The 27,670-nt window shown below is 36.2% G+C and overlaps 5 protein-coding genes and 1 pseudogene across 5 annotated transcripts; 4 read left to right on the top strand and 2 right to left on the bottom strand.

Annotated features, from left to right (window-relative positions):
• Nucleotides 1–27,670, bottom strand: part of LOC134328774 (uncharacterized) — an 81,414-nt pseudogene that overhangs the window by 41,267 nt on the left and 12,477 nt on the right.
• On the top strand, nucleotides 2,249–2,899 carry LOC134328815 (histone H1-like). Its single transcript, XM_063010043.1, has one exon. The coding sequence runs from the start codon at nucleotides 2,249–2,251 to the stop codon at nucleotides 2,897–2,899; it is 651 nt and encodes a 216-aa protein (XP_062866113.1).
• Nucleotides 3,500–3,886, top strand: LOC134328996 (histone H2A-like). The gene has a single exon (XM_063010235.1). The coding sequence runs from the start codon at nucleotides 3,500–3,502 to the stop codon at nucleotides 3,884–3,886; it is 387 nt and encodes a 128-aa protein (XP_062866305.1).
• Nucleotides 4,558–4,989, top strand: LOC134328939 (histone H3). Its single transcript, XM_063010181.1, has one exon. The coding sequence runs from the start codon at nucleotides 4,564–4,566 to the stop codon at nucleotides 4,972–4,974; it is 411 nt and encodes a 136-aa protein (XP_062866251.1). The 5' UTR covers nucleotides 4,558–4,563; the 3' UTR covers nucleotides 4,975–4,989.
• Nucleotides 9,046–10,000, top strand: LOC134328904 (bromodomain-containing protein 4-like). Its single transcript, XM_063010145.1, has one exon. It carries the CDS (start codon nucleotides 9,210–9,212, stop codon nucleotides 9,726–9,728), a length of 519 nt encoding a protein of 172 aa, XP_062866215.1. The 5' UTR covers nucleotides 9,046–9,209; the 3' UTR covers nucleotides 9,729–10,000.
• Nucleotides 9,490–27,447, bottom strand: LOC134329004 (histone H2B-like). Its single transcript, XM_063010245.1, has 2 exons — nucleotides 27,015–27,447; nucleotides 9,490–9,509 (listed from the first exon to the last, which is right to left on the bottom strand). The coding sequence occupies exon 1, from the start codon at nucleotides 27,445–27,447 to the stop codon at nucleotides 27,073–27,075; it is 375 nt and encodes a 124-aa protein (XP_062866315.1). The 3' UTR covers nucleotides 9,490–9,509; nucleotides 27,015–27,072.

The raw sequence follows: 27,670 nt of genomic DNA, 5'->3' as shown, positions 1-27,670 counted from the left end.
ACAATACACAGGAAGTGCTTGTTGCTTACCTGCTGCCAATCAAACTGTTTCTCGGGGGTAAAGTGAACGGAGTTTGTGATGGTAACGCTAAACAATGTTTTGTCTATTTTGTGGAAATCATTTTATCCAGTTCACCTGCTTTTGTTTTTCTTGTAGTCTTGAAGTCCTTAGATTGTTTGTGCAGACATTTAGACATGGCCTGTTCATCTCTATCTACTGTCCGCTTCTCTAAACATCTAAGGAATTCAACAAGAAAAATAAAAGCTGCCAACTGGCTGAAATAATTAACACAAAATGGACAAAACATTGTTTATTAGGGATGGAACATTTGATACCGAGACTTTGAAGCTTGTTTCACTTTTGTAACACTGGACTCAGTGTATCGGAGCTTGTATTAAACCAGCAGGAATGTGTGGGACTGATTCAAAGCTTTGGTGCTTTTATCTCACTGATTATATAAGAGACAGTAAAACTACACTCTAATAAGTAATGTGTCATTTTTTCTACACAACTACTGTGTCCTGCGGTCTGTAACATGTTTTGTGTCATTTTTGGCCACTTTTTACACAGACACGTAAAGTAACTCCAATAGTTAGTCTACACATTTATGTGTAGAACTGTGATAAAATACACTGTTTAAAAATATATATTTATTCAATTTTAATTACATTTGTTGGACAAAATAATGGCATTTCTGACTAGAAACATAGATTTTTTTTTTCCCATGGAAGATTAAAAATAAATTAATAAATAAAAATATGTGTTAACCAGTCACATTTCTCCTATCAAGTATATCTGTGTTTCATGGTTGATTCCCTCTTTTTGGACCATGCAAGGAAAGGAGCAGGACTCATCCTTATTGGTAAGTTGCAAAAGCAGTGGGGTTTCAGAATAGTCTAGTATTGAGTATGTTTTATTAATCTTTATTTAGTTCATGTTTATCAGTGTTTTGTTGTGTGTTTTATGAAGTCAAGCAAAGCTTTAAAAAGTAGGTTTTAACCCTGTGACCTGTTTTAACTTACAATAGACGTAGTTAAGTAAAAAAGGAGGCACTGAATTACATTAATATAAACCTAAGTTAGATTTTCTGTTCCTATTCAGTAATAAATCTTCTGTTAAACATGACTAGTCTTTCTTTTTATTGGTATTATTTATCGTTAGCTAACTGGCTAACCGTAAATTGGACTTTTAGTTTAGTCAAAATGGCGCCACAACAGAATGACCGTGGATAAGGTTACCATAGCAACCCTCTGTGTTTTCAGTGTTCTCAAGGTAACTTACTTAACTGATCTATTGGGACTATGTGATTATGTAGTATCATTATTTAAGTTAAATCTCATTATGAGAAGCGAATTTTAATCATTTTAACATTTTTTTAGCTTAGTTTAGCTCAGTTCGTTTTACTGAATCGGTTCGTTTAAATCATCCGTTTAAACGAATCGAAAAACTGAATCGATTGATTCATTAGTGCTTAAGAGGCCCTAATGCAGTCGGTTCGGAAGTGCAGAATCGGTTCGGAATAATCGGTTCTCTAAATCGAATCGTTAGCAACATTGCTTATTGTTATTAGCATTAAAGCTGGTAGTGGTGGATATATTTAGGGTAAAGCACAACTCTTCCAAAATTCATCATCCGATTTACTTTATTCTGGTAAAGGAAACATTTTAGCTTGTATGCTGTAACTGTAGTTTTCAGGTGACTTGTTTAATAATTTGTGTTTTACTTCGCACTAAACAGTCTATATTTCTAGTAGAAAATGAAGCTCACATCCGCTTATAAATACATGTGGAAAACACCAAGGTCTGGTTTGCTCTTTTCAGTCTGTGTCTACAAGAAGATCGGGTTTCCTCAGCATATTTTTACGTGTAATAAGATGTGAAATGTGCGCTGCGTCGCTTTACGCATCAGGAGCGGTGTGCTGTTTTAGCAGAACACAAGGAAACAGAGCATCGTTAGGTTCCCTTTGCGGGCTTTTACATGAACGAGAGAGCTTATGTTCGGCCGACGTGCACTTTATTACCTCGTATTTTATATCAGGACTTGTATTTTAATCATTATTTGCCATGAGAAAACACAAGTGCGCATGTGTCACGGAAGCACACAGACGCTGCGCTGGCCGAGTTGAGTCTACACAGTTCTCATGTGTGCTATAAAGCCCCGCCCCCTCTCGTAAGAGGGAGGAATCTCTGTACAACAGAGCACAGCGCTTCACTCGCTCTTTCTTAGCGCCGTTTCAGCTCCAACAACGATGGTAGAAGAAGCTCCAGCACCGGCCAGCTCGGCCCCCGCCAAGGCTCCTAAAAAGAAGACCGCGGCCAAACCCAAGAAAGCGGGTCCCAGCGTCGGCGAGCTGATCGTCAAAGCTGTTTCCGCTTCCAAGGAGAGGAGCGGCGTGTCCCTGGCCGCCCTGAAGAAAGCTCTGTCTGCAGGTGGATACGACGTGGAGAAGAACAACTCCCGCGTCAAACTCGCCGTCAAAAGCCTGGTGACCAAGGGCACCCTGGTGCAGACCAAGGGCACCGGCGCCTCAGGATCTTTCAAGCTCAACAAGAAGCAGACCGAGGCGAAGAAGCCCGCGGCCAAAACAGCCGCCGCTCCTAAAGTGAAAAAGGCCGCAAAGAAACCCGCCGCTGCAAAGAAGCCCAAGAAGGTAACAGCCATGAAGCCCGCAGCTAAGAAGTCCCCCAAGAAGGTCAAGAAACCCGCTGCTGCCGCTAAGAAGTCCCCCAAGAAGGCCAAGAAACCCGCTGCTGCCGCTAAGAAAACCACCAAGAGCCCTAAGAAGCCGGCGACCCCCAAGAAGGCAGCCAAGAGTCCTAAAAAAGCCAAGGCAGCCAAACCCAAGACCGCTAAGCCCAAAGCGGCCAAGGCCAAAAAAGCTGCACCCAAGAAGAAGTAAACTTGTTCCTGTTTTATTACCTTCGTTTTCTTAAAACGGCTCTTTTAAGAGCCACCTATATCCTCCCATAAAGAGTCGCGTTTCCTAAACACATACATACATATAAGCATGCATGCGAACATACAACTATTCATACATGCATCCATATTTTCTGGAGAGTGTAATAAGCAAGGAGTTAAAAACACTAAGTATAACTGGTCCCGTTTTATGTGTAATAATTTTGTTACACATCCCCATAAAACTGTCCGTATAAATGTGTGTATGTATGTGCACTCACGTATATGAGCACCTTACATAATGTAATTGTTAGTGTAAATGTTATTGTAACATAATATAAAGTAATTGATGCTTAAGAGAAGCTTTTCTGTATCATACATTACACGGGCGGGAGAACGGAGGAGAAGAGAGGGGAGGAGGGGGGGGCAGTATGTGAGGGGGCGTGTATGTGTTTCCCTGAGACATGACGGCGCGTTTATGATTGGCTCAGCTGTGCCTTCGCTCTAAGCCAATAGGAGAGAGCCAGTTTGCCTATATCATACCGTTTCCAGCTCTCTTCTAGTTTACTTCAGTTTTGTTCGACGAACGCATCTGATTATCAAAATGAGTGGCCGAGGGAAAACCGGTGGTAAGACTAGAGCTAAGGCCAAGACTCGTTCATCCCGTGCCGGACTTCAGTTCCCCGTGGGCCGTGTTCACAGACTGCTACGTAAGGGTAATTACGCCCACCGTGTGGGAGCTGGTGCTCCTGTCTACTTGGCTGCTGTGCTGGAGTATCTGACCGCTGAGATCCTCGAGTTGGCTGGTAACGCCGCCAGAGATAACAAGAAGTCTCGTATCATCCCTCGTCATCTGCAGTTGGCCGTGCGTAACGACGAGGAGCTGAACAGACTGCTTGGAGGTGTAACCATCGCTCAGGGCGGTGTGCTGCCTAACATCCAGGCTGTTCTGTTGCCCAAGAAGACCGAGAAAGCAGCCAAGGCCAAGTAAAGTCGTTCTCCTGTTCTAACCAAAAGGCTCTTTTAAGAGCCACCCATTTCCACAGAAAAAGTGCAATTCCCCAGATAATGTGTAAACAAATGTAATATCGTTTCATAGACTCACACGGCATAAACCACATGATTTATTACATGGTAAAATTAACAAATCGATATGTATGACTTATTTTTTCCCCATTTATCTATCTTTACGTATATCACTATATATGTATACATTAGCCAAGTTATAGATCACTTGCAGTAGCAAAACCAACAATATAGACGATTAAAAGTGGTGAAACAAACGTGTTTGTGTAATGCACATGGAACAAAAATAAGAATAATGCTAATAATAATAAGGAAAATGAACGAAATAATCAATAATATATTTTTTTAAAAGGTATATACTTTAAATGCGATTGTAAGCTGTGTTCTAAAAGCACAAAGAAACCAAGAAAAGTATTATAAATCCCGCCAACAGCATAGAGGAAATACTGTTTTTTTTAAACGAGGCAGTGGCAGAACGCCGACCAATCAGCGACATATGACGTAAGCACGATCGTCCAATGAGAAAAGAGCGTAATCAAGACGCCCAATGAGCGCGGAGCGGCTCTAATGCTTAAATAGAGCGTGTTGGGCGGGCTAACATATTCTGTCCTACAGTTGGTGAAGTGTAGAGTTCCAGACGCGATGGCAAGAACCAAGCAGACCGCTCGTAAATCCACCGGTGGTAAAGCGCCGAGGAAGCAGCTCGCCACTAAGGCTGCCCGCAAGAGCGCCCCGGCTACTGGCGGTGTGAAGAAACCTCACCGTTACAGGCCAGGTACCGTGGCTCTGCGTGAAATCCGCCGTTATCAGAAGTCCACTGAGCTGCTCATCCGCAAGCTGCCCTTCCAGCGCCTGGTTAGAGAGATCGCTCAGGACTTTAAGACCGATCTGCGCTTCCAGAGTTCTGCCGTCATGGCTCTGCAGGAGGCCAGTGAGGCTTACCTGGTCGGTCTGTTCGAGGACACCAACCTGTGCGCCATCCATGCCAAGAGGGTGACCATCATGCCTAAGGACATCCAGCTGGCCCGCCGTATTCGCGGAGAGCGTGCTTAAACGAACCCACTCCATCCAGTTATCCCCAAAGGCTCTTTTAAGAGCCACTTACATACTTCCACTGAAATGGGCATTTTTCATAACATAATTTTTTTATCATTCCATTGTTTGTGCATGTTCCGAGTTATAATTTAGTTATATTTTTCAGTTATAAATATTAGGAAAAACTGGTTGTTTTTGTGTGTAGAAATGTACTTTACATGTTCTTACAACAATTATAAACAAGGTTACATAAGTACAGCTGATTAAACATTGGCAGATGGTGTCTTATAACACATGATTAATAATGTTTATAGTGGTTTATGTTTATGGGGTTCCATAAAGCATTGAGTTAGTAAGAGTAATATAGTCGTTATGAGTAGTAGAGTAACAGAACAAAAACATGACGGTAAAGAAGAGTGAGCGGTAAATTGCAGTAGTGGTTAAAATATTACGCTACTAATGCAAAAAAGAAGAAGATTAATAATCAGTAATTATTATTCAGAATAATATATCAATAATAAAATACTATTCTAGGTACTCAACACAGGGTAATTAGGAACACACACTGTAAAATATTAAGTGTAAATAATCATAATTACTCATAATAATGATTTTATTTCTATTATAGTTGTTGTAATAATAGTATTATTGGTGATGGTAGTAGTAGTAACTGTAATTATAATGTTATGGAGAACCAATAGACGGTTAGTGGAGCGTTTCATCCATCTTCCAACAAAATGTGAAAACACGAACTAAATCTGTGTGTTTATGTGTGTGTTTTCTTTTATGTATGTATATTTTTATGTAATATAAAAAATTGTTAGGAGGATTTAGTGGCGTTGGTGTTGCATGGTGTACAGTCTGTATTTTACACAGAGATCGTATTAACTGATTGTAGTGTAATCTACAGTATGGCTGTACATTGGTAGAATGTAAACACGCTGGATGAAGGCATAAGGAATGAGCAGAATATTGAATGTTAACCATAAGACTGGTTATTGTAATAATGGTAATAAAACAACCGTATTCACAATGATGCCTTTTCTAATTTGGTAATTCATGTGTTTGAGCCGCCACTGTGTGTGTGTAACTTTAACCTTTGATCTCTGAGTCCTGCAGCACCGACTCCCATTTCTGACGGGTTTTTGTCACCGTTTGCAGGTTCTCCGGCTGGCACTCACACTCAGGCTGGCACTCATTGGCACTCATACCTGATCTGAAGGAATCCAGGTGTGGTTCCTCAGCTCCAGGTGCACCTTGTGTTCCTAGGCAGCACAGATGATATCTGTTGAGCTCAATTTAAGCCCAACCTCCTTCAAACCCAAACTTCGATAACCCCAAAATGTTTCTAACCCTAATTAGGATAACCCCAAGTTATTTCTAACCTAAACTATGATAACCCTAACAGGTTTTTAAACCTAATTAGGAAAATTCCAACATGTATCTAACCCAAATTAGGATATCCCCAACATGTAATAATAATAATAATAATCCTATTTTTACTATCAGGCAATGACAATTAGAAGGAGGCAGAGTAAAAACATCAACATCATTTCACTATTTAATTTACTTTCACGACAAAAGGGGGGCTTAAAAGTGTAGGTTTTCACATTAACAATACACAAAATCTTATTTCTATAACTTTTGGAACTTAATTAATTCATTTGCTGTTTTTCAGTCCGTTGAAGCAGTCAAGACCAGCTTTGTGATATCCAAAAAGTACATAAAGCGCTATAAAAAGACCTTGTTGCTTTTGTATTTGAGCTAGCAAAGATTCACATCTGAATGTTGTGCATTGTTCACATTCTTGTATTTCACGGTGTTTAGTACCGTAATGGGGATTTAAATTGTAAATCTTAATCGGTTTTACTTCAGACCTCAGTAAATAAAAAGACGCCCATGTCTTGTTAAGAAATTGCAGTTTATATCTATTGCACTCACAGTTCTGTTCGCGAACAGTGAAGCTGTATACACTCGCACACACCTAAATCATAAACTGAGAGGGAAATAAAAAAAAACAGTCCACCACCACCCCCCCCATAAAAAAAGAAAAGCAATAAATTAATTACCTAATTTGAGTTCACATACACTGACACATTTCTAAAACAACACATGGCTCCTACACTTACACAACAGATTCAAGTCTATTTTTTTTTAAATAATTCTTTTTAAAACTCAGAAATGGCTTTAACACAGCTAACACTGAAACATAAAATGTCTTCTTTCACTTATTTGGATTTTATTGATACACAGCTTTGACCACTTTCACTTTAATCAAGATGTGTCTGACTTTGAAATATGTTTATGAAACGTTATGCTTTAGCAGAATATGACTTATAACGTCCCATTTCTCACAATACAGTGAAACATCTATGGCTCTAGCAGTCCATATGACACATATCCAGGGCCAGCTGTAGCCTAGTGGTTAAGGTACTAGGCCAGTGACCAGAGGGTCACTGGTTCAAGCCCCACCACTGCTAGGTTATCACTGTTGGGCCCTTGAGCAAGGCTCTTAACCCTCAACTGCTCAGACTGTATAATGTACAAACACTGTCGTTGTCCATTTATATATTACACATTCCAACACAATTTTACCCTCATGTTCTATTTACCCTACACCTCCTCCTACACTGCTGCAGGTGTTTTAGATCTTTGTTTTTATCATAACGTGTCTCTAATGCTACTTTCACAAGCACTGAAAGGTTTCTAAAGCTATTTGTTTGTTTCAAATTCAATATTCCCTACAACTGTACTGATTTGAACTAAAATGAATTTTTGATTATACACTGCTGTATTCTCCCACACTGTCTTTCCATATTCCTAATATGTTTTTTTTTTTTGGCTACACTGTCATTGTACTGTCATCACTGGCTAATTGTACAATTTTTAAAAAATGCGACAAACATGGCGATTATAGTAAATTGTAATAGGGTTTAGGATTGTTTCTTTGTTTGTCTTTCTTTGTTCTGGCACAACATGTTTAGAAAAAAATTCTTAACATTAAACATTAGTTACAGAAAAATATGTCATGTGGAATACATCACATCGATTGTGGACCGATTTACTGTGGTGTAAAAACAGTGGAGGTTCTAAGTTACGCGCTTTACATGAGATCTACTCCGAGCAGCTGCGGTCACAGTGGGCAGTCGCTGCTTAACTCCGCCTCATTGTCTTCAACTAGGTCCGGTAGAGGGAAATAACAGGCTCGCTGTGAGCGCTTGTCCTGCATTAACTCGCTTCATCTCGACGAGAGCAGTAAAGATGTCCGGAAGAGGAAAAGGCGGCTTTGATCAGTAATCCTCTTCAAACACGTGAAAGTTTTGGCCGCAGCACCTTACGGTGTTTGCGGCCGCTAAGTACAAACATTTGAAAGTATGGCTTCCAGTATGTCTTTTCGAGAGTCATATAATAACCGTTTTCTCAAATACTGGGCGAAAATCTCCTTCATAGGATCTGGATCTGCTCCAAGCAGAGATGAGGTGGCAGAAAAGCTTTTTATGTCCCAGTGGGTGAGTGGGGAAGACATTTTCTCCTTCATCAGCCTTCCGAACCGGAAAGACTTTGAACTTTGTTTTCGTAACGAAAAATCATTACGAGTTTTCATGGACATTTACAATTCAAACAAAGAACAATGGAGAGATTTCGAAATATTCTCACCTTTGCAGTTTGACATAAAAACAGTGATTGTGAAATTTTGGACAGGAAGAATTCCAGATGAAGATGTGGAGCTGTATTTACGTCGCTTCTGTAACATTGTAAAACCAGCCATTAAGCCTGTGGATCGGTTCGGCATTTGGTATGGGATTAGGAAATATCAAGTGAGAATTAAGAAAGACCTCAACAACCAAGACATAGGGATTCCAAACAACACCTCACTGGGTCCGTACAATGGGAAAATTATCTACCAAGGCCAAATTTCCAGATGTTATACATGTCAAGCGACTGATCACATTGCTAAAGAATGTAAGGAGGTGAAATGTTGGCAATGTAGCAGTTTTGGACATAAAGCTAAAGATTGTAACAACTCTGCAATTTGTAATTTATGTGGAACTGTGGGTCACACTTTCTTTATGTGCCCTAACTCTTATGCTAACCGTTCTAAGACAAGCTTTGGCACAGAAGTAAAGGAAAACCTTTTTGAAAGTGTACAACCGTTATCAACGACTGAGGCTGGGGAAAAAAATATTCCACCTGAAGCCAATTCTAGTAATGAACCTGAATTATCACAGACAAAGGATAAACAACAAAATGAAATGGATCAAACTGAAAGCCTTTTTATTAATACAACTTTGGAGGAAAATGGGACTGTTACAGAATGTAAAAATGTTGAAGATTTAAAGCAAACTGGTAATAACGACAGCAGTGAAACATCATCAACAGAGGACAGCAGCAGTGGTTCATCCAGCAGTGACGATTCATCTACAACTGAGTCTGGAGAGGAGTCAACTAAAGGTTCAGCATCGGAGTCGTGCAACATTGCTTTAGAAATCTCACTTATCTCTAATGAAGGAACTGAGGATATACGCCAGGACAACACGTCTGCTTCCAAGGAACTGAAAGAGAAACGCAGTTCTTCATTAAATCCTCATATGCGAAAAGAGGAACTTCACCGAAACAAGAAGGGTCGAAGTATGGAGCACACAAGCACAGGAACAAAGACTTCTGAACACCTGACAGACAGCAACGACAAACGGAAATGGAATTATTCAGAAGAGACTGAAGGTAATGAAGTTTTAGTTACTAAAAAGGTTAAAAAGAAAATTCAAAAATGATCTTTCTAAATGTCCTTTAATAGTTTATTGGTTGCTTCTTGTAATGTAAGAGGAATTCAGTCAGCTTCTAATAGATTTAAAAAGATACAATTATTGTTAAGGGAAAATTTTGATATTTTATGTGTGCAAGAAACTCGGCTTTCAAATGTAAATGATGTTAAAGATGTACAAAGTTTGTGGTTTAAAAATAAGAGTTTCCTTTCAATCGGGGAAAGTAAAGCTGACGGTATCGGAATTATGTTTTATAAAGAAAACGTAAAAGTTATTCAATTACGTGAAATTATTCTAGGCAGATTAATGTTTATTGATGTGTTTTGGTTTGATAAAAAAATCAGAGTAATAAATATATACACGGCTCAAGACAAAAGTAAGAAAATCCAACTTTTTAATAAAGTTAAAGCATTATTATGTGTAGGGTTTTATATTATAGTGTGTGGTGATTTTAACACAATTACCGATGAAAAAGATAGAATTTCAAATAAACCATTTAAATTAAGTAGGGAAGGAAAAGTTTTAAAACAAATTATGGAAGAGTATTGTATGCAAGACACTTTTAGAATAATTTGTCCTGATCGAATTGACTTTACTAGATCTGATAGCTCATGTCAAACTAGAATTGATAGAATTTATGTTAATAAAAATTTTCAAGTAAAATCTTATAAGACAAAATTAATTATTGAATCCGATCATTTGACAGTGATATCCAAGATTGATTTTAAAAAAGAGATTAGTAAAAATTATTGGAAACTAAATATAAATATTTTAAAGCATCCAGAAGTAATCATGGGATTAAAAGAAGAGTTGTTTAGAATCATGTCTTTAAATATATTTATAAAAAATGATTGTAAATTGTGGGAAATTCTAAAAACTCAGATCAAATATTTTTTAAAACACGGAAGTAAAATGGTAAATCAGGAGAAAAATAAAAGGTATAACTATATTATGAAAAAATACATTAATTTAAAACAAAAAAGTTTTTTAACGGACTATGAAGATAATGAATTATCAGATTTAAGAAAATAAATAGATACCTTAAATAATGAGTCCTTGACAAAATTGCAAATTCAAATAGGATATAATTCTGATGAAACTTTAAATTCATCTCAAGTGACTCATTTATATTTCCAAAAAAGACAAAAGGCTTACATTAGTTCTATCAAAGATAAAAATGGTACAGTAGTTACAGATGCTAAAGAGATAATGAATACTATTAAAGATTTGTGTGAAGATATGTATAAGGAAATTGAAATTGATAAAAAATCTTTAAAATCCTTCTTAGACTTTAAACATAATACAAACTATGACTATTTAGGCGAAAGTATTAAAGAATGTGAAGTGGTGTCTGCTATTAAACAACTGAATCTTAAAAAATCTCCTGGTAAAGATGGTTTGCCATCTGAATTTTATCACTTTGATATTCTTGTTTTTTCAAATTTATTAACACGGGTGTTTAATTTAGGTGTAAAAAGAGGTTATATGCATGACACTTTTTATGATGGTGTTTTATCTTTATTGTATAAGAAGGGAGATATAAATGATATTAATAATTGGAGACACTTAACCTTAATGAACATCGATTATAAAATTTTTGCCAAAATAATAATGAATAGGTTAGAAGATGTATTAGATTCAATAATAATTAAAGAACAAACCTGTGCTATCAAAGGAAGACTAATGTGGGATAATTTAAATATTTCGAGGGAATTGGTGTTTGAGAGTGGTGAAAGTTTTTATATGGTCACTTTGGACCAGAAGAAAGCCTTTGATTTTGTATCAAGAGAATATTTATGGGAAGTTTTGAAAATGTATAATTTTTCTGATAATTTGAATAACATGATTAAGTGTATGTATATAAAATCTAATGTGCAGATTAATGTTAATGGTAATTTGACAGAATGTTTTCAAGTTATGAGAGGTGTTAAACAAGGTTGTCCCCTCAGTGCTGCCCTATATGTTCTTGGCTTAAGTCCATTAATTACTAAAATTCGAAATGATAAACGACTACAAGGAGTTAGATTAGGTGACAACCAATTTATAATTTCTGCATATGCTGATGATATTACTGTGTTCATTAAAACAAGAAAAGATTTAGACATTATTTATGAACATTTCTCCTTATATGAGAAAATGTCAGGAGCCACCCTAAATGCTTTAAAATCAGAATGTGTGTGGATTGAAGACATTAATAAAAAATTTCCAATTGATGTACCTGAGACTGAACATCTTAAAGTCCTAGGTATATATTTTGATAACAATGGCTGTGTAGATTATAACTGGAAAGAAAAAGAACAAATTATTAAAGAAGAATTTAGTAAATGGAAAAATTGTAATTTAAGTTATAAAACAAGAATAAATATGGTTAAGACCTTTATCTTATCAAAAATAATATTTTTATCCTGTATTTTCCCTCCCACAGATAAATGGCTTAAAAATATGAATAAATTATGTTGTAATTTTATTTGGAATTCAACACGTGAAGTAACTAAGCGTGAACTTTTATATAAACAGAAAAAAATGGGTGGTCTAGGAGCAATTGATCTTTCCATTAAAACAAAAATTTTGTATGTAAAATTATTGCAAATGGCATTTACAGACAAGCTGATTGGATTGGAAACATCACAAATTGGAAACAGAAAAAAGGCCGCTCTAGAGCTTTAGTTCCTTATTATAAATTAATTTATGGTGATTTTATAAATAAATTTAATGTTTTGAATATAGATTGGATTAAAGATTCTAATAAAAAGATTTACAAACTAATAGTAGACTTGAAATATTGTAATATAATGGATTTTAGAGGCCTTAGAGAGGAAGAAAAGAAAGAATGTGTAAATAATATCTTATGTAAAAAAATATCTGAGAAGTTAAGGGATATTACATGGTTGGTAGCAGTGAGGAGACTTCCAGTGAGATCTGTAGTGAAGTGGAGTTGTTTTGTGAAGACAAACATGTGCCCTATGCCAAAATGCCAGACAGAGGAAACTTTAGAACATTTTATTCTAGAGTGTTATCGTTCCCAAGAAGTATGGAGCAAAATGGAAAATTTAGGTCTTGAGATTAAAATTCATATGAAGTCCGTCTGTTTCGGTATTTTTGATGAAATCATGCCTAAAGATAAACATAACTTCCTGTGGTTAGTACTGTGTATTGTGAAGTCTAAATTATGGAAAACAAGATGCAGAATGACTATTGACCAACAGTTTGTTTCAGCAGAGAATGTTTATAAAAATATAAGAACTGAACTGAAAAAAATAAGAACAATGAATGTTTTATTTAAGGACTCTGAATTGTGGAAGATTTTAAAATTGTAAATGATTGTCTTGATAATGTAATGTAATTTCCATGTACTCTGATGAAGTTTAAATAAAATATTAAGAAAGGGCGGCAAAGGTCTTGGAAAAGGAGGCGCTAAGCGTCACCGCAAAGTTCTCCGTGATAACATCCAGGGTATTACTAAACCCGCCATCCGCCGTTTGGCTCGCCGTGGCGGTGTGAAGCGTATTTCCGGCTTGATCTACGAGGAGACCCGCGGTGTGCTCAAGGTTTTCCTTGAGAACGTCATCCGTGATGCCGTCACCTACACCGAGCACGCCAAGAGAAAGACCGTCACCGCAATGGACGTGGTGTACGCTCTGAAACGCCAGGGACGCACCCTGTACGGATTCGGGGGTTAAACGTTCAGATCTCCACGCTAACACAACGGCTCTTTTAAGAGCCACCCATATTTTCTACAAAAGAGAAAGTGCTTCTTTTTTATTATTAATATTGTTAGTAGTAGTACGTTCACTGATGCTCGTTTAGCTCCAAAAGCTTGAAAGCATCATTATAAGTACAAATAACACATTCACTGATGCATTTTTTTTTCAGTTCACTTGTGTAGCCCTAAAAGCTTTGAATTATCATTAGTAATTTTACGTTTACTATCAGATCTCTCGTTTAGCCTTCATACGGAGTGTTTGCATACTACCAATGTACAGCCTACTGTAGATTACACTACAATCATTAACACGATATCTATCTAATCTATCTATCTTGTCTGTCTGTCTGTCTAATCTAATCTATCTAATCTATCTATCACATTTAATAAAATATTGCTATTGATTCTTTTATATTCGGTTTTAAAACATGTATCGACCTCAGATTAAGCGGGAACAGACAACAAAGAACAGATTCTAGTGAATGGGGCAGAAGGGGGCGTGGAACGGTTTGTTGTCTGTCCAATAGAAACCCAGGACCTTGGACCAATCAGAGTTACGTGTTTCAACTTGGCTTACTCAGCATGCAGGGTTAATAAAGCGGGCGTGTAGAGCGTCTACATTCACTTGCAGTTTGTTCTAGAGCAAACAGCAGCATCATGCCCGAACCAGTTCGTGTACAGTGATAACTACTATAACATAATACGTTTGGAAGTCCTTTTCTAGAATCTTATTTTTCCTTTGTATAAGTAGTGTACCTTTAGGTCCTACTTATTGGAGTCTCCCCAACAAACATGGCCCCAATTGGGGCCCAACCTACCCAGGTCGGAAGACACTGGGTAAGGTTGAAATTTGTTGGGGAAGGGGAAGTACCGAATCGTAGCACAGTTGGAGCACATCTCATACGTTCTGAGTGGATAGAAGCTAAAGACATTTACTCTTTTATCACTTTACAAAATCAAAGAGAATATGAGCTGGTTTTCTACACAGAGCATATGTTGAAAATGTTTTGCCAGCTATTCAATGCTTGGATTGGGGAAGGCTTTTGGAAAAACTGGAATATCACAAGTTCAGCTCCCCAAGATATTGTCCATATTATCATCAAGTTCTGGACTGGACGAATCGCCGATGAAGACGTAAATTGCTATATCAGAAGATACTGTGAGATTCTACAACCTCCGGATAAGCCAGTGGATCAGTTCGGAATATGGTATGGAGTAAGAAGATATAAAGTCAAGCTAAGAACGAACGAGAATGGAGAGATCCAGCAATTGCCCAACACTATAGCTATGGGTCCTTATGTAGGAAAGATTTCATACCCTGGACAAATTCAACGATGCTACATATGTAACTCCGCTCAACATCAAGTAAAGGACTGTGATAAGACCAAATGTTGGAAATGTGGACAGTTTGGACACAAAGCTAAAGATTGTGTAGATGTGGAACAGTGTGGACTGTGTGGACAAAGCGGTCACTCGTATTTCACGTGTCCTAAATCTTTCAGTAACCTTTTAAAGAAGGAAAGAAGACAAGCACAACCAAATCTACAAGCTCCAGAACAAACTACACCTGAAACAAAAGATCCAGCCTGTGATAAACCTGACAACAACGACCAGCCACAACAAGAACAAGCGAATAAAGAATCCAACAGCAGTGAGGAAGAGTCATCTGGTTCAACAAGCAGCGATGAAGCGGAGAGCAGTGATGAGGAAGACGACAGCGACAGCGAAAGCAGTGAGGCGACGGATATCGACATTACACCGGCACAAAGACAAGCGGATAACATCGAACAAACAACTACAACAGAACAATTAAAGAGAACTAATGAAAAAACGGAGGATATGGAAACAAATACTGAAACCAACACGGACAAATCACCGAACTTGGAGAGAAGATCGAACACTCAACAACCTGAGATCAAAACTGGAAAACGTATAAGATCCCCAACAGAGACAACAACCAAGAGACCAAAAGATAAGTGAGATGTACACCCACTTATTTAATGTTTGGGGGGATTAATGTTATAACTTATAATGTAAGAGGAATACAAACGGAAAAAAATAGAACGGAAAAATTAGATAAGCTAAAACGGTTAAAGGCAGATATTTTATTTCTCCAGGAATTAAGATTAAAAACTCATGATGACATAAAAAACGTACAGCAAACATGGAACATAGGTGAATCTGTAATCTCTATAGGCGATGATTCAGCGGATGGTATTGGAATATTTTTTAAAACAAAACAGATAAATATTATTAAGAGAAGAGATTTAATACCAGGTCGACTTTTAGTGATAGATTGCATTTTAGAAAATCAAAAAATTAGGTTAATAAATATATACACAGCACAAGACAGTTTTAAAAAAATACAGCTATTTCAAAAAATGAGAGAATTGTTGCTTTGCAGTCATAACATTATCTTAGCGGGAGACTTCAATGTCATAACAGATAAAGAAGACAGAGTTGATGGATTACCTTTTAAGCTAACCAGAGCAGCAAAAGTATTAAAAGAAATATGTGATGAATGTGGAATGAAAGATGTTTTTAGGGCTTTACACCCTCATAAATCGGGTTTCACAAGATTTGATAACAAGGCAAAAACGAGAATAGACAGAGTATATGTATCAAACCAAATAAAAGTTGAACAATATAAAACAGAATTGATAATAAATTCAGATCATTTAGCCGTAAATTGTAAAATTCTTTTAAATGCAAAAATTAGAAAAAACTATTGGAAATTAAATTTGAAATGCCTGAAAAATGAACCACTCGTAGATGAATTAAAAAAGGAGGTAAATATATGTAAAGATCTAGATGTTATCTCTAAATCGTATTTTGAATTGTGGCAAATCTTAAAAAATAGGCTTAAAAATATGCTGATTAGGAAATGTAAAGAACTAAATCAAAAAAGAAACCAGACATATGATGAATTACTTACAAATTATATAAAGAACAAAACAAAAATGAATAAAACGCCACAAGATTTAACAGAAATAGATGAACTTAAAGAAAAAATGGATAAACTGAACTGCGATTACCGCAACAGCTTAAAAGTAATGTGTGGCTATGAAGGGCCTGAGAATACTGATTGTAATATACATAATCTTATTAAGAAATATAAAGAACGTAAAGAAACAAAAAATGTTAAAGGAATACGGACAGGAAATAACTCAATAGTAACCAATGGAAAAGAAATAGCTGATGAAATTGTTAAATCATTTAAAGAAATGTATAAAAAAACAAGCACTAATGAGAGTGATGTAAATAATTTCTTAGGAGAAACGATCCAAGGTATAAATGTAAGTTTTAAGGAAATTGTTGGGAAAATCACCAAAGAAGAAGTTAGTAAAGCTATCGCTTCGTTAAACAAAGGAAAATCTCCAGGTTCCGACGGTTTTCCTGCTGAATTTTATTTGTTATTGTCTGATGATTTGTCTGATTTACTTACATCAGTTTTTAACCATGGAATAGAAACAATGGACATGTACGATAGTTTTTATGAAGGTATAGTAACATTAATCTTTAAAAAAGGTGATGAATATGATTTAAGTAATTGGAGACAAATAACTCTAATGAATGTGGAATATAAAATCTTTGCAAAAATTTTAATGAACAGGTTGCAGGTAATTTTAAATTCTATTATCGAACAAGAGCAAACATGTGCAATTAAAGGGAGAAACATGTGGGATAACTTATGTATTATTAGAGAAATTATTACATGCAAAGGCCTTAATGTACCTGGGTTTTTTATGATTGCATTGGACCAAAAAAGAGCATTCGACTTTCTATTAAGAGACTATCTGTGGAGAGTATTGCAATGGTATGGGTTTCCTGATGAATTTATAAATATGGTTAAACTGTTATATAAAGAATCAAAAGTAAGAGTAAATGTGAATGGGAACCTGACTGAAAGTTTTGATATATACACGGGAGTTAAGCAAGGATGTCCACTAAGTGCAGCTTTATATGTGATAGCGATTAGCCCTCTGTTGTTCAAAATTAAAAAAGATCAAATGTTATCAGGGGTTCAGGTTAACAATCAAATGAACAGATGTATAATATCAGCTTACGCAGATGACATAACTTTGTTCATAAAAAACCAAAGAGAATTAGATAGAATCAATGATCACTTTTTAAATTATGAGAAAGTATCTGGAGCAGTTTTGAATCAAAATAAAACAGAAGCAGTATGGATTGGTGACCCAAAGAGTAAACCAAGTCTTAGTATACAAGTAAAAGATGAAATCACAGTACTTGGTATACAAATAAGCAATGAGAATGCATTAGATAAAAATTGGAATAAGAAAATATTAGAAATTACTGAAGAGTCCAACAAATTAATGAATTGGAAAACAAGTTATGAAGCTAAAATAAATTTAATTAATGTCTTTATATTAGCAAAATTATTGTTTCTATCCATTGTATTTCCACCAACGCAAAATATAATAACAAAATTGAACAAAATTTGTATCAGAACAATATGGGGTAGAAACTTCGAAATAGTTAAAAGAGAATTCCTATATAAAGCTAAAAAGAATGGAGGACTAGAAGCAACTAATTTTGGAATAAAGCTTAAAATTAATTATTGCAAACATATTAGTTTAAGCTTAGCTCGAAAAGCAGCTTGGTTAGGGAATACTGATGAATGGGCCAAACTAAGAGGGAAGAAAAGGAAAGATGTCCCCTACTATAAACTCTTATATGGCGACTTTGTCGAAAAATATAGACTTTTGGAAATAAATTGGGTCACGCAGTCCAATAAAATAATTCATAAAGAAATTGCGAATTACATTTATAATGGTATGATACAGTTTAAAGACTGCACAAAAGAGGAAAATGAAAATCTTATAGATTTATTACAAAATAAAATAATATCTAGAAAAATGAAAGATACAATGTGGTTGTCAGCCTTAGGTAGATTACCGGTGAGAGCAGTAGTAAAGTGGAGTTGTTTTGTTAAAACTAACTTATGTCCAATGCCAAATTGCAACGAAAACGAAACAGTTGGGCATTTACTAGTAGACTGTCAACGCTCCAGAGAAATTTGGAATTGTATTAAGGACTTGGGATTAGATATAGAACTGTCTAGGAAAAACGTCATTTATGGTGGCTTTAACCTTGATAAATTATGTGGGAAAAGACTATTGTACTGGATTGTGATTGCTGTAGTGGTGAATCAAATATGGAAAACTCGATGTAAAATGACAACTGAAAATGTGTATATTGATTGTGAAGATGTAGTTAAACAATGTATGGCCAAATTAAAATGCATGAAAAAATGTAAAATTAAATCTAAACGCATGACAATTCCATGGGACCTTTTTAATGGACTTTAGACAAACAGTGATCGAGTTCAATTAATTCTAAAAGAAAATGTAAATATTTGTATTATTACATGAAATGTATCAATTAATGTAATATTACTGTACGTGTATGATGTAAATGATATTTGTAATGTGATATAAATTTGTACAATAAAGTTTATTTAAAAACCCTAAGGCCGCGCCCAAGAAGGGCTCCAAGAAAACCGTCCCCAAGACCGCCGGCAAAGGAGGCAAGAAGCGCAGAAAGTCCAGGAAGGAGAGCTACGCTATCTACGTGTACAAGGTCCTGAAACAGGTCCACCCTGATACCGGGATGTCCTCCAAGGCTATGGGCATCATGAACTCCTTCGTCAACGACATTTTCGAGCGTATCGCTGGTGAGTCCTCTCGTCTGACTCACTACAACAAGCGCTCCACCATCACCTCCAGGGAGATCCAGACCGCCGTGCGCCTGCTGCTTCCCGGTGAGTTGGCCAAGCACGCCGTGTCCGAGGGTACCAAGGCCGTCACCAAGTACACCAGCTCCAAGTAAAGCGCCTTAGTCGCTCTGGCAAACCAACGGCTCTTTTAAGAGCCACCCATCTTATCAAGTTAAGAGAATTTTCTTCTTTTTTTAAGTATTATATTTGAATATATTATTCACACTGCATTTCGGTAGCTTTCCATGTTTGTAATACCTTATCTTCTTTTATTTATTTATTAATATATTACTGTTTTTGGGCCCTGACTGCCACTATGTGGTGAGTTTAGAATAACACGCAGAATCAAATCTCACTGTACTAAGATATTATGAAGCACTCAGAGCCGTAGAGAGAGTTGCGACACTTCTTGATCTCGCCGCCACGCGGTCACGTGGTTCATGTACCCCTTGACATTAAGTAGTAGAGACAATATACAGTACAGAGATTAAAGAGGTTTTTTTTGCATAGGAGTTGTTTTTTTGCATAAACTAACCTCCCTTCACTTTCCTGAGGATTAATAATAATAATAATTTTGGCTAAACACTAAGCCATGTGGCTGGATTCATAAGGTTTACCTGCACTGAATGAACAGATTCATAAACACACTACCGTACCAGCAACATTATAGTGCAGGTACAGGAAATGGTATTAATTCATCTCTTATTTCATGAGTGATTAATAATCGATTCCTACATGTAATACATGAACTAATTAAAAAAATACTCTTTACCTCCAATTGAGTAAAAGTACTAGTATATACCTTCAAATGTATGAAAGTAAAAGTAACATGATTTATTATGGCTCTAATGTTTCATTATCATTTCTGTAACAAGACTCTTGATGAATCAACTCATTTTAGGTGAAAAGACTCGAGTGTCATTCATTAATCTGACACTAATGTTTATTAAAATTATCATAAGAACAAAACACTGATTGATGTGATCGCTTCACTCTTCCTTTATTTTGACAATGTTACGTTTTTATTCACACATAAACCAAAAGGAACCACAGATTGTTCAGAATGTAGTGGAGAAAAAAGTAAAACATTTGACTACCAAATGTGGTGGAGTTAAAGTAAAAACTCACCCAACTAGTTACATTTACTTAGTTACTGTCCACCACTGCTAATGTATGCCTTAATGCAGGAGCAATATATTAATTATTTTAGTAATTAAGGTACAAGTGTCATCAGTTATTCATGAGATTCATACAGGTCATCAGGATGACCATCACAAATATTACCTCATGTCATGTTTGTGGTGCTTAAACTGAAAAGTGGTGCTTAAATATTCCTTATTTAATTTTATGTTCTGTTGCGGATTAAATAACTAAAGATTTGTCATGAAATTAAGCTGACAGTGTAATGGTCAACTATTATCATTAAACAGCATTAAGTGGCCCCATTTATATGCATTCTGAGCAAGCGTTGTTCAATTGTTTTATTTAGACACAATGCCGCGCAGCTTATACTGATGGCTTTTAGTCTTTACGTATCATTTGCAGATAGCAAATTATCTGTTTTCTTGTGCCTCATGTGTGACAAATTGTCATTGGACTATATGTCCATGTTTAGTGATGATGCTGATGATGATGATAATGTAATAATAACAGAAGAAGAAGAAGAGCAAAAATTTAAAAAAAATCACAGGATTGCTGGCCTAAAACAAGAACAAATACAACAGAGAAAAAAACCCCACTACTACTAATATAAAGTACTACTATATGTATGTAATATATATATATATATATATATATATATTAATTATAAATAACCATACAACAAAACAAAAAAAAATCTTTATCTCTATATCTGTTTTTTCTCTTTCTATTTTATTCAAAGAGCTTTATTAGCGTGACTGTTGTAGTACTTACAGTATTGCCAAAGCATTGAAAAGACAGAATATGAATGTATATACAGGAAAAAAATAAGGAAATATGAATTAAAACAATAAAAAGTAATAAAATAAACACATGTATATATGGAACACTTTCTCTTTGTGGGTTAATTCAGACTGTTCCTCTGTTCGGGTGTATCAGTCCGTGTCTCTCAGATTGTTGCAGGCAGATACATACTGTGCTGCTACAGTGCTTCACTCCTTCTCCTCTCCTAACATGATGCTCAGTTTCTGACTGCTGTTATTTATGTAGTATGTAGATTCAGATTCAAGTAGCTCTGTAGGCATGACAGTAGGAAACAATATTGCCAAATGGTCGGTGTTTTCCTTAGGACTTCTATCACTTCTTAGGACTTAAATCATTCTACAGAAATCAGCATGCAGGGTTTCTGTTGGATGTTTGTCCCATTTAATAGAACTGTGAGATTTCAGTGGACCCCATACTTCACTCCTGTACAGTGCAATGGGCTGTATCACACTATCAATTAATTTACTCCAAACTGAGGTGGGGATGTCAATGTTGTAAAATCTCCTACTGATTGCGTACGTACAATACTTTAGTGCATTCACTGCCATGCTGAAACTCCCTGATGCAGTAATGAGTACAGCCGTGGCCTAGTGGTTAGGGTACTGGACTAGTAATCAGAAGGTTGCTGGTTCAAGCCCCACCACTGCCAGGTTGCTGCTGTTGGGCCCTTGAGCAAGGCCCTTAACCCTCAATTGCTCAGATTGTATACTGTAGCTGTACTGTAAGTCACTTTGGATAAACGCGTCTGCTAAATGCTGAAAATGTAAATGTAATGATGAGACCAAGGTAAGTGTACTGCATTGTGTGCTCCAGGGCAGTGCTGACCATGGTAAACTGGTGCCATGTGTTCCTGACATCTAGGATTGTTTTTGGAACACCATCATTTTTGTTTTCTTCAGATTTACTGTTAGGGCCCAGTTCTGGCTGTACTGCTCCAACAGGTCTAGGTGCAGCTGCATAGAGTAGAAATTTTACTTCCCCGTCCTGCAGAGTGAGTCCGGGGGCTGCACACTAATTCATTTATGTAGATATTAAACAGTGATGGACTCAGACTGCAGTTCTGCAATTCTGTGTTGTGTATGTTTGTCACCGGTTCTTACAGCACTTTTGTTTCTTAGTAGTATCTGTGTGTGTTTGAGTAAAATGTATGTATACACACACACACACACAAACACACACACACACACACACACACACACACCATGTTTTCCATAACATTATAAGTAACTAGTTATATTATAAGTTACTACTACCACTACCATCACCAATAATACTATTATTACGACAACAACTATAATATTAAAAACAAATTGATTATTATGAGTAATTCTGATTATTTACAGTTAATATTTTACAATATGTCTGTCCTAAAATGCCTGTAAGTACCCTGTGTTGAGTACCTAGAATAGTGTTTTATTATTGATATTACTCTTTTTTGCAAGCTGCAATTTACTGCAATTTTCTGCTCCCTCTTCTTTACTGGCATGTTTTTGTTCTGTTACTCTGTTTAGTGTGAAGTAAAACACAGCTACCAAGCAGGACTAGATCGAGTCCAGGGTGCTTAACTGTCATGTAGCAGAAATGGAAGAAAAAAAAAAAAAACATAACTTATAATAATAATGGTGATAATAAGAAGAATATTTTAATACACTAACATTCATTTCAGTCATTCCTACATATTTGTGCTGTAAGATCTACAGAACATCACCGTGTCAGCTTTAAGTTCACATATACTGACACATTTCTAAAACAACACATGGCTCCAACATTCACATTCTACTGATGTTTCTAACACTCACAAAACAGATTCAAGTCTATTTTAGTTATTTATCTGATACATCTCTTTTATAAAGATGCACTTTTTAATGTTTAACTTAGAAATGACTTTAACACAGCTAACACCGACACATAAAATGTCTTATTTCACTTATTTGGCTTTTATTGATACACAGCTAAGATCACTTTCACTTTAACCAAGATGTGTCTGACTTTGAAATATGTTTATGAAACATTATGCTATAGCAGAATATGACTTATAACGTCCCATTTCTCACAATACAGTGAAATATACAAACACATTTTTAACACACTTTATAAGTCAGTATTGTTCAGCACCGAAGAATCTAAAAACTTATTTACTCAATTTTTATTTATTTATTTGTTTAATGTATTCATTGTTTATTTAGTTAATCACTCATTCATGACTTTAACAAAACATTAATGACTCTAGCAGTCCAGGTGAGACATATCCACCTATTTTACTTACATTTTTTACTCTCTCTCTCTCTCACACACACCTGCACAAGCTAGCAACAAACACAAGCAATGTCCATTTATATATTACACATTCCTAAACACAATTTTACTGTAGGTGTTTTAGATGTATTTTTTTATCCTAACGTGTCTCTAATGCTACTTTCACAAGCACTGAAAGGTTTTTAAAGCTATTTGTTTGTTTTATTTCAATTTCACTACAAATTTACTGATTTGACTTAATATGACTTTTGGTCATACACTGCTCTATTCTCCCACTCTGTCTCATATGGGTTATTTTTTGGGGTCATTTTTCAGGTGCAGGATTCAAAAAGGTCAGAGTAAGTACTGTGTAATAAAAACTCAACAAAAGATACCATTTAAATTTTTTTTTTCAAATACTGTTGAACAACCAACTGTCCACAAAAACTGTAACAGTCCACAAGATATCAGCCGTAAGTGCAAAATGTGTATAATACTGCTGCTAAAATGTAGTTGTTGACAGTTACCATCTTTCAGCCAGTTTTTTAAAATGAGTCTGTTCACATGAACTGGTAAAAGTGAGGATCTTTACCTGTCCATAACCCTGCCACTGAAAACAGGCGCTCATAATATGATCCATTTCTAGATGCAACACCAGTGGTGTAACTAGGAGCTCATGGGCTTCAGTGCAAAAAATAATGTTGGGCCCCCTCAACAAATTGCATCTGCTGATAGCTGATCAGAATGAATTAAAAGTCACTCAGAAGTTACACTTCAAGTCCAAATTTCTGCCTCTGGTATTTTTAATGCACAGTTTTAGTTATTTTAATTTTACTTATCAAAAATATTGTAATATAATAATAAGGACCTGGCGAGTGCAGCCAATGGTAGTGAGGTGAGAGGTTAATGTCGTGGAGGCCCCCCTGCCATGGGCCCCGGTGCACCTTCTGTATCTGCCGTAGTTTTTCCTGCCCTTGTAATTCACACAAGAACTATTTTTCCTTAAAAATGTTTCCTCTCACCTGTCATGTAATGTGAATTACACATGTAGTGTCTGGCCCTTTAAGAATGTTAAGTGTACTATAGGGGCACAGGGAGCGAGTGTGAAGGGAAGAAATCTGAATTGACCGTGTCCGGCTGTGCTTATTTTGTTCTGTTAATCAGAGTTCTGCTTCATGCACTTTTAAGGGACGCAAATTACCACAGAGACGCAAATTTACGTGACACAAACAGCTCAATAAAAATAGTTTGATTAAAAATTTTCTTCTCGATTATTTTTTTTTTATCTCGATTAAAAATTTAACGCCTTAATCGCGTTAATTACCGCGATTAACGACAGCCCTAATAATAATATAAACTAATTCATGAGACACACATCAGGGAGCTCAATCTGAGATCAACTTAACTTTTGCTGTGGTCATTTTGCAGGCTAGCGTGGAGAGCAGAAACGGAATGTAAACATGAAGTGCCGTCAGGGATCCCAATCCCCCCAATCTCAATCCGCTCCCTACTCACTCCCCCTCTCCACTCCGCCTCCGTGTGCGCGTTCACGTGGAGGGTCCCTCTGTAGTGGAGTGTTAGTGAGGAGGGAGCGGATTGGGAAAGACCGTATATTCCAGAGGAACTGGAAAAATATGAAGTTACCAATTATATGACACGGATCCAATTTATAAAAACTTTTATTTTGTCAAAATTGTTATTCCTTGCTACAGTTATACCACCTGATGATAAGTGTATCACAAGAATTAACAAGCAATGCATAAAATATATATGGGGAACTAATAGAGAGGTAACAAAAAGAGCATTTTTAAATAAACCAAAAAAATATGGAGGTTTGGGAGCATTTGAAATAGGTAACAAATTAAAAATAGCTTTTTGTAAAAATGTAACAAGCTTTAAATAGAGGTGCAATTGGTTAAAACAAAAAGGTAAAAAGAGATTAAAAACACCATACTACCAACTCCTTTATGGTGACTATTTTTAAACATGATCATTTAAAAATAGACTGGCTAAATCAAACTAATAAAGATATTTATAATATAATTAATAATTATTATTATGGTGAAAGTTTACAATACAATCAACTAACTGAAGAGGAATCAAATGAAAGACTTCCTGTGAGAGTTATTGTAAAATGGAGCTGTTTTGTAACAACAAAATTATGCCCTCTGTAAGGGCTGCTTACAAGGTGAAACCATTGAACATTTGTTAATAAATTGCAGTAGATCAATTGATATTTGGAACAAAATTAAACATTAAACTTAGAGTTTGATTTAAATAATAAAAAAAAAAAAAAATAAGTTTGGAATCTTTGAAAATACCTCCCAAAAAATGAATGACCTTTATTGGTTATTGTTTGCATTGTTAATACAAAAATTTGGAAAACTAGGTGTAAAATGATCATTGAACAATGCAATATATCCACAGATACTGTTTTTAAACAAATTGTATGCCACCTCAGAAGACTAAAAAATGAAGATTTACGCACAAAAAAAAAAAAAAACGACTTTGGTCAATATTAAGACTGTAATTTTAACTTTGCAAACTTTTACATTATAAAAAATTTTTTTATAATAATAATAATAATAATAATAAAGCATACATAAATAAATAAATAACTACAAAAATGGAAAAGAAAAAGAACAAGTTTTGAGGATGCTGCTTCTGTATTAGAATAGGTAGATGAATTACGCACTTTTTCTTTTTTTTTCCTCATAATAATATTCTTTGAAATGTAATTAGTATTTTGAACTGATGTAATTATCTTGATGATGTTTTGATCTGCATATATTTGTAATGTGATTGAATCTTGTTTAATAAAGCCATTTAAAAAAGCAAGACCGGTGGTAAAGCTAGGGCTAAGGCCAAAAAAAGAAGAAAAAAAAAGAAAGAAAGACCGCATGAGGTACCGTACGGTGCAGGCAGCTCACCTAAAACTGCTCGAGTGGAAAACATCGATAATAACTCTGGTAGGAATAAATGATTAATAACTCATGAAATAATTAAAAACTCATGAAATAAGAGATGAATGAAGCTATTTCATGTACCTGCACTATAATGTTTCTGGTCCAGTGGTGTGTTGGTGAATCTGTTCAGTCAGTGCAGACAAACCTGATTTAATCTCTGTATTGTAAATTGTCTCTACTACTTAATGATATCACATTATGTAATGTATGCTAATATAATGTACTGTGTGTTAACAAGAACGACCTATTAACTTAAGTAATTATAAACATCAATCTTCCACTTCATATACCAGATTGACATTAAAGCAGATGCAGTAAATGTGAAGGCAGTTAAAAATACCCAGAAATTGTACAAATTATTATTTAGCATTTAATAGTTCATTCACTGCTTCCTGTCCCACATGAGAACATGACAGCACCGGGTTAGTTTGGCGAGATCAAGGAGTGTAGCATCTCTCTCTCTACGGCTCCGAGTGTATTATAATATCTTTTTTAAGAGTACAGTGATATTTTATTATGTAATCTCCTAAACTCACCACATAGTGACAGTCGTGGACAACCCGTGATAGACAGCAGTGCCCAAAATAGTAATATGTTAATAAATAAATGGTCAATTATTATAAACATGTGAGGCTACCTAGATAAAATGGGTATAACATATTTAAAAAGAAGAAAATTCTCTTAACTTGATAAGATGGGTGGCTCTTAAAAGAGCCGTTGGTTTGCCAGAGCGACTAAGGCGCTTTACTTGGAGCTGGTGTACTTGGTGACGGCCTTGGTACCCTCGGACACGGCGTGCTTGGCCAGCTCACCGGGAAGCAGCAGGCGCACGGCGGTCTGGATCTCCCTGGAGGTAATGGTGGAGCGCTTGTTGTAGTGAGCCAGACGAGAGGACTCACCAGCTATACGCTCGAAAATGTCGTTGACGAAGGAGTTCATGATGCCCATAGCCTTGGAGGAGATCCCGGTATCAGGGTGGACCTGTTTTAGGACCTTGTACACGTAGATAGCGTAGCTCTCCTTCCTGGACTTTCTGCGCTTCTTGCCTCCTTTGCCGGCGGTCTTGGTGACGGTTTTCTTGGAGCCCTTCTTGGGCGCGGTCTTCGCTGGTTCAGGCATGATGCTGCTGTTTCCTCTAGAACAAACTGCAAGTGAATGTAGACGCTCTACACGCCCGCTTTATTAACCCTGCATGCTGAGTCAGCCAAGATGGAACACGTAACTCTGATTGGTCCAAGGTCCTGGGTTTCTATTGGACAGACAACATACCGTTCCACGCCCCCTTCTGCCCCATTCACTAGAATCTGTTCTTTGTTGTCTGTTCCCGCTTAATCTGAGGTCG

This window comes from Trichomycterus rosablanca, chromosome 15 (assembly GCF_030014385.1).
Source record: "Trichomycterus rosablanca isolate fTriRos1 chromosome 15, fTriRos1.hap1, whole genome shotgun sequence".
Lineage (NCBI taxonomy): Eukaryota > Metazoa > Chordata > Actinopteri > Siluriformes > Trichomycteridae > Trichomycterus > Trichomycterus rosablanca.
This window is presented reverse-complemented; position numbering and strand designations above follow the sequence as displayed.

Excerpts from the sequence above, each read along its gene's own strand:
- LOC134328815 (XM_063010043.1), top strand. The coding sequence starts at position 2,249 with ATGGTAGAAGAAGCTCCAGCACCGGCCAGCTCGGCCCCCGCCAAGGCT.
- LOC134328996 (XM_063010235.1), top strand. The coding sequence starts at position 3,500 with ATGAGTGGCCGAGGGAAAACCGGTGGTAAGACTAGAGCTAAGGCCAAG.
- LOC134328939 (XM_063010181.1), top strand. The coding sequence starts at position 4,564 with ATGGCAAGAACCAAGCAGACCGCTCGTAAATCCACCGGTGGTAAAGCG.
- LOC134328904 (XM_063010145.1), top strand. The coding sequence starts at position 9,210 with ATGGATCAAACTGAAAGCCTTTTTATTAATACAACTTTGGAGGAAAAT.
- LOC134329004 (XM_063010245.1), bottom strand. The coding sequence starts at position 27,447 with ATGCCTGAACCAGCGAAGACCGCGCCCAAGAAGGGCTCCAAGAAAACC.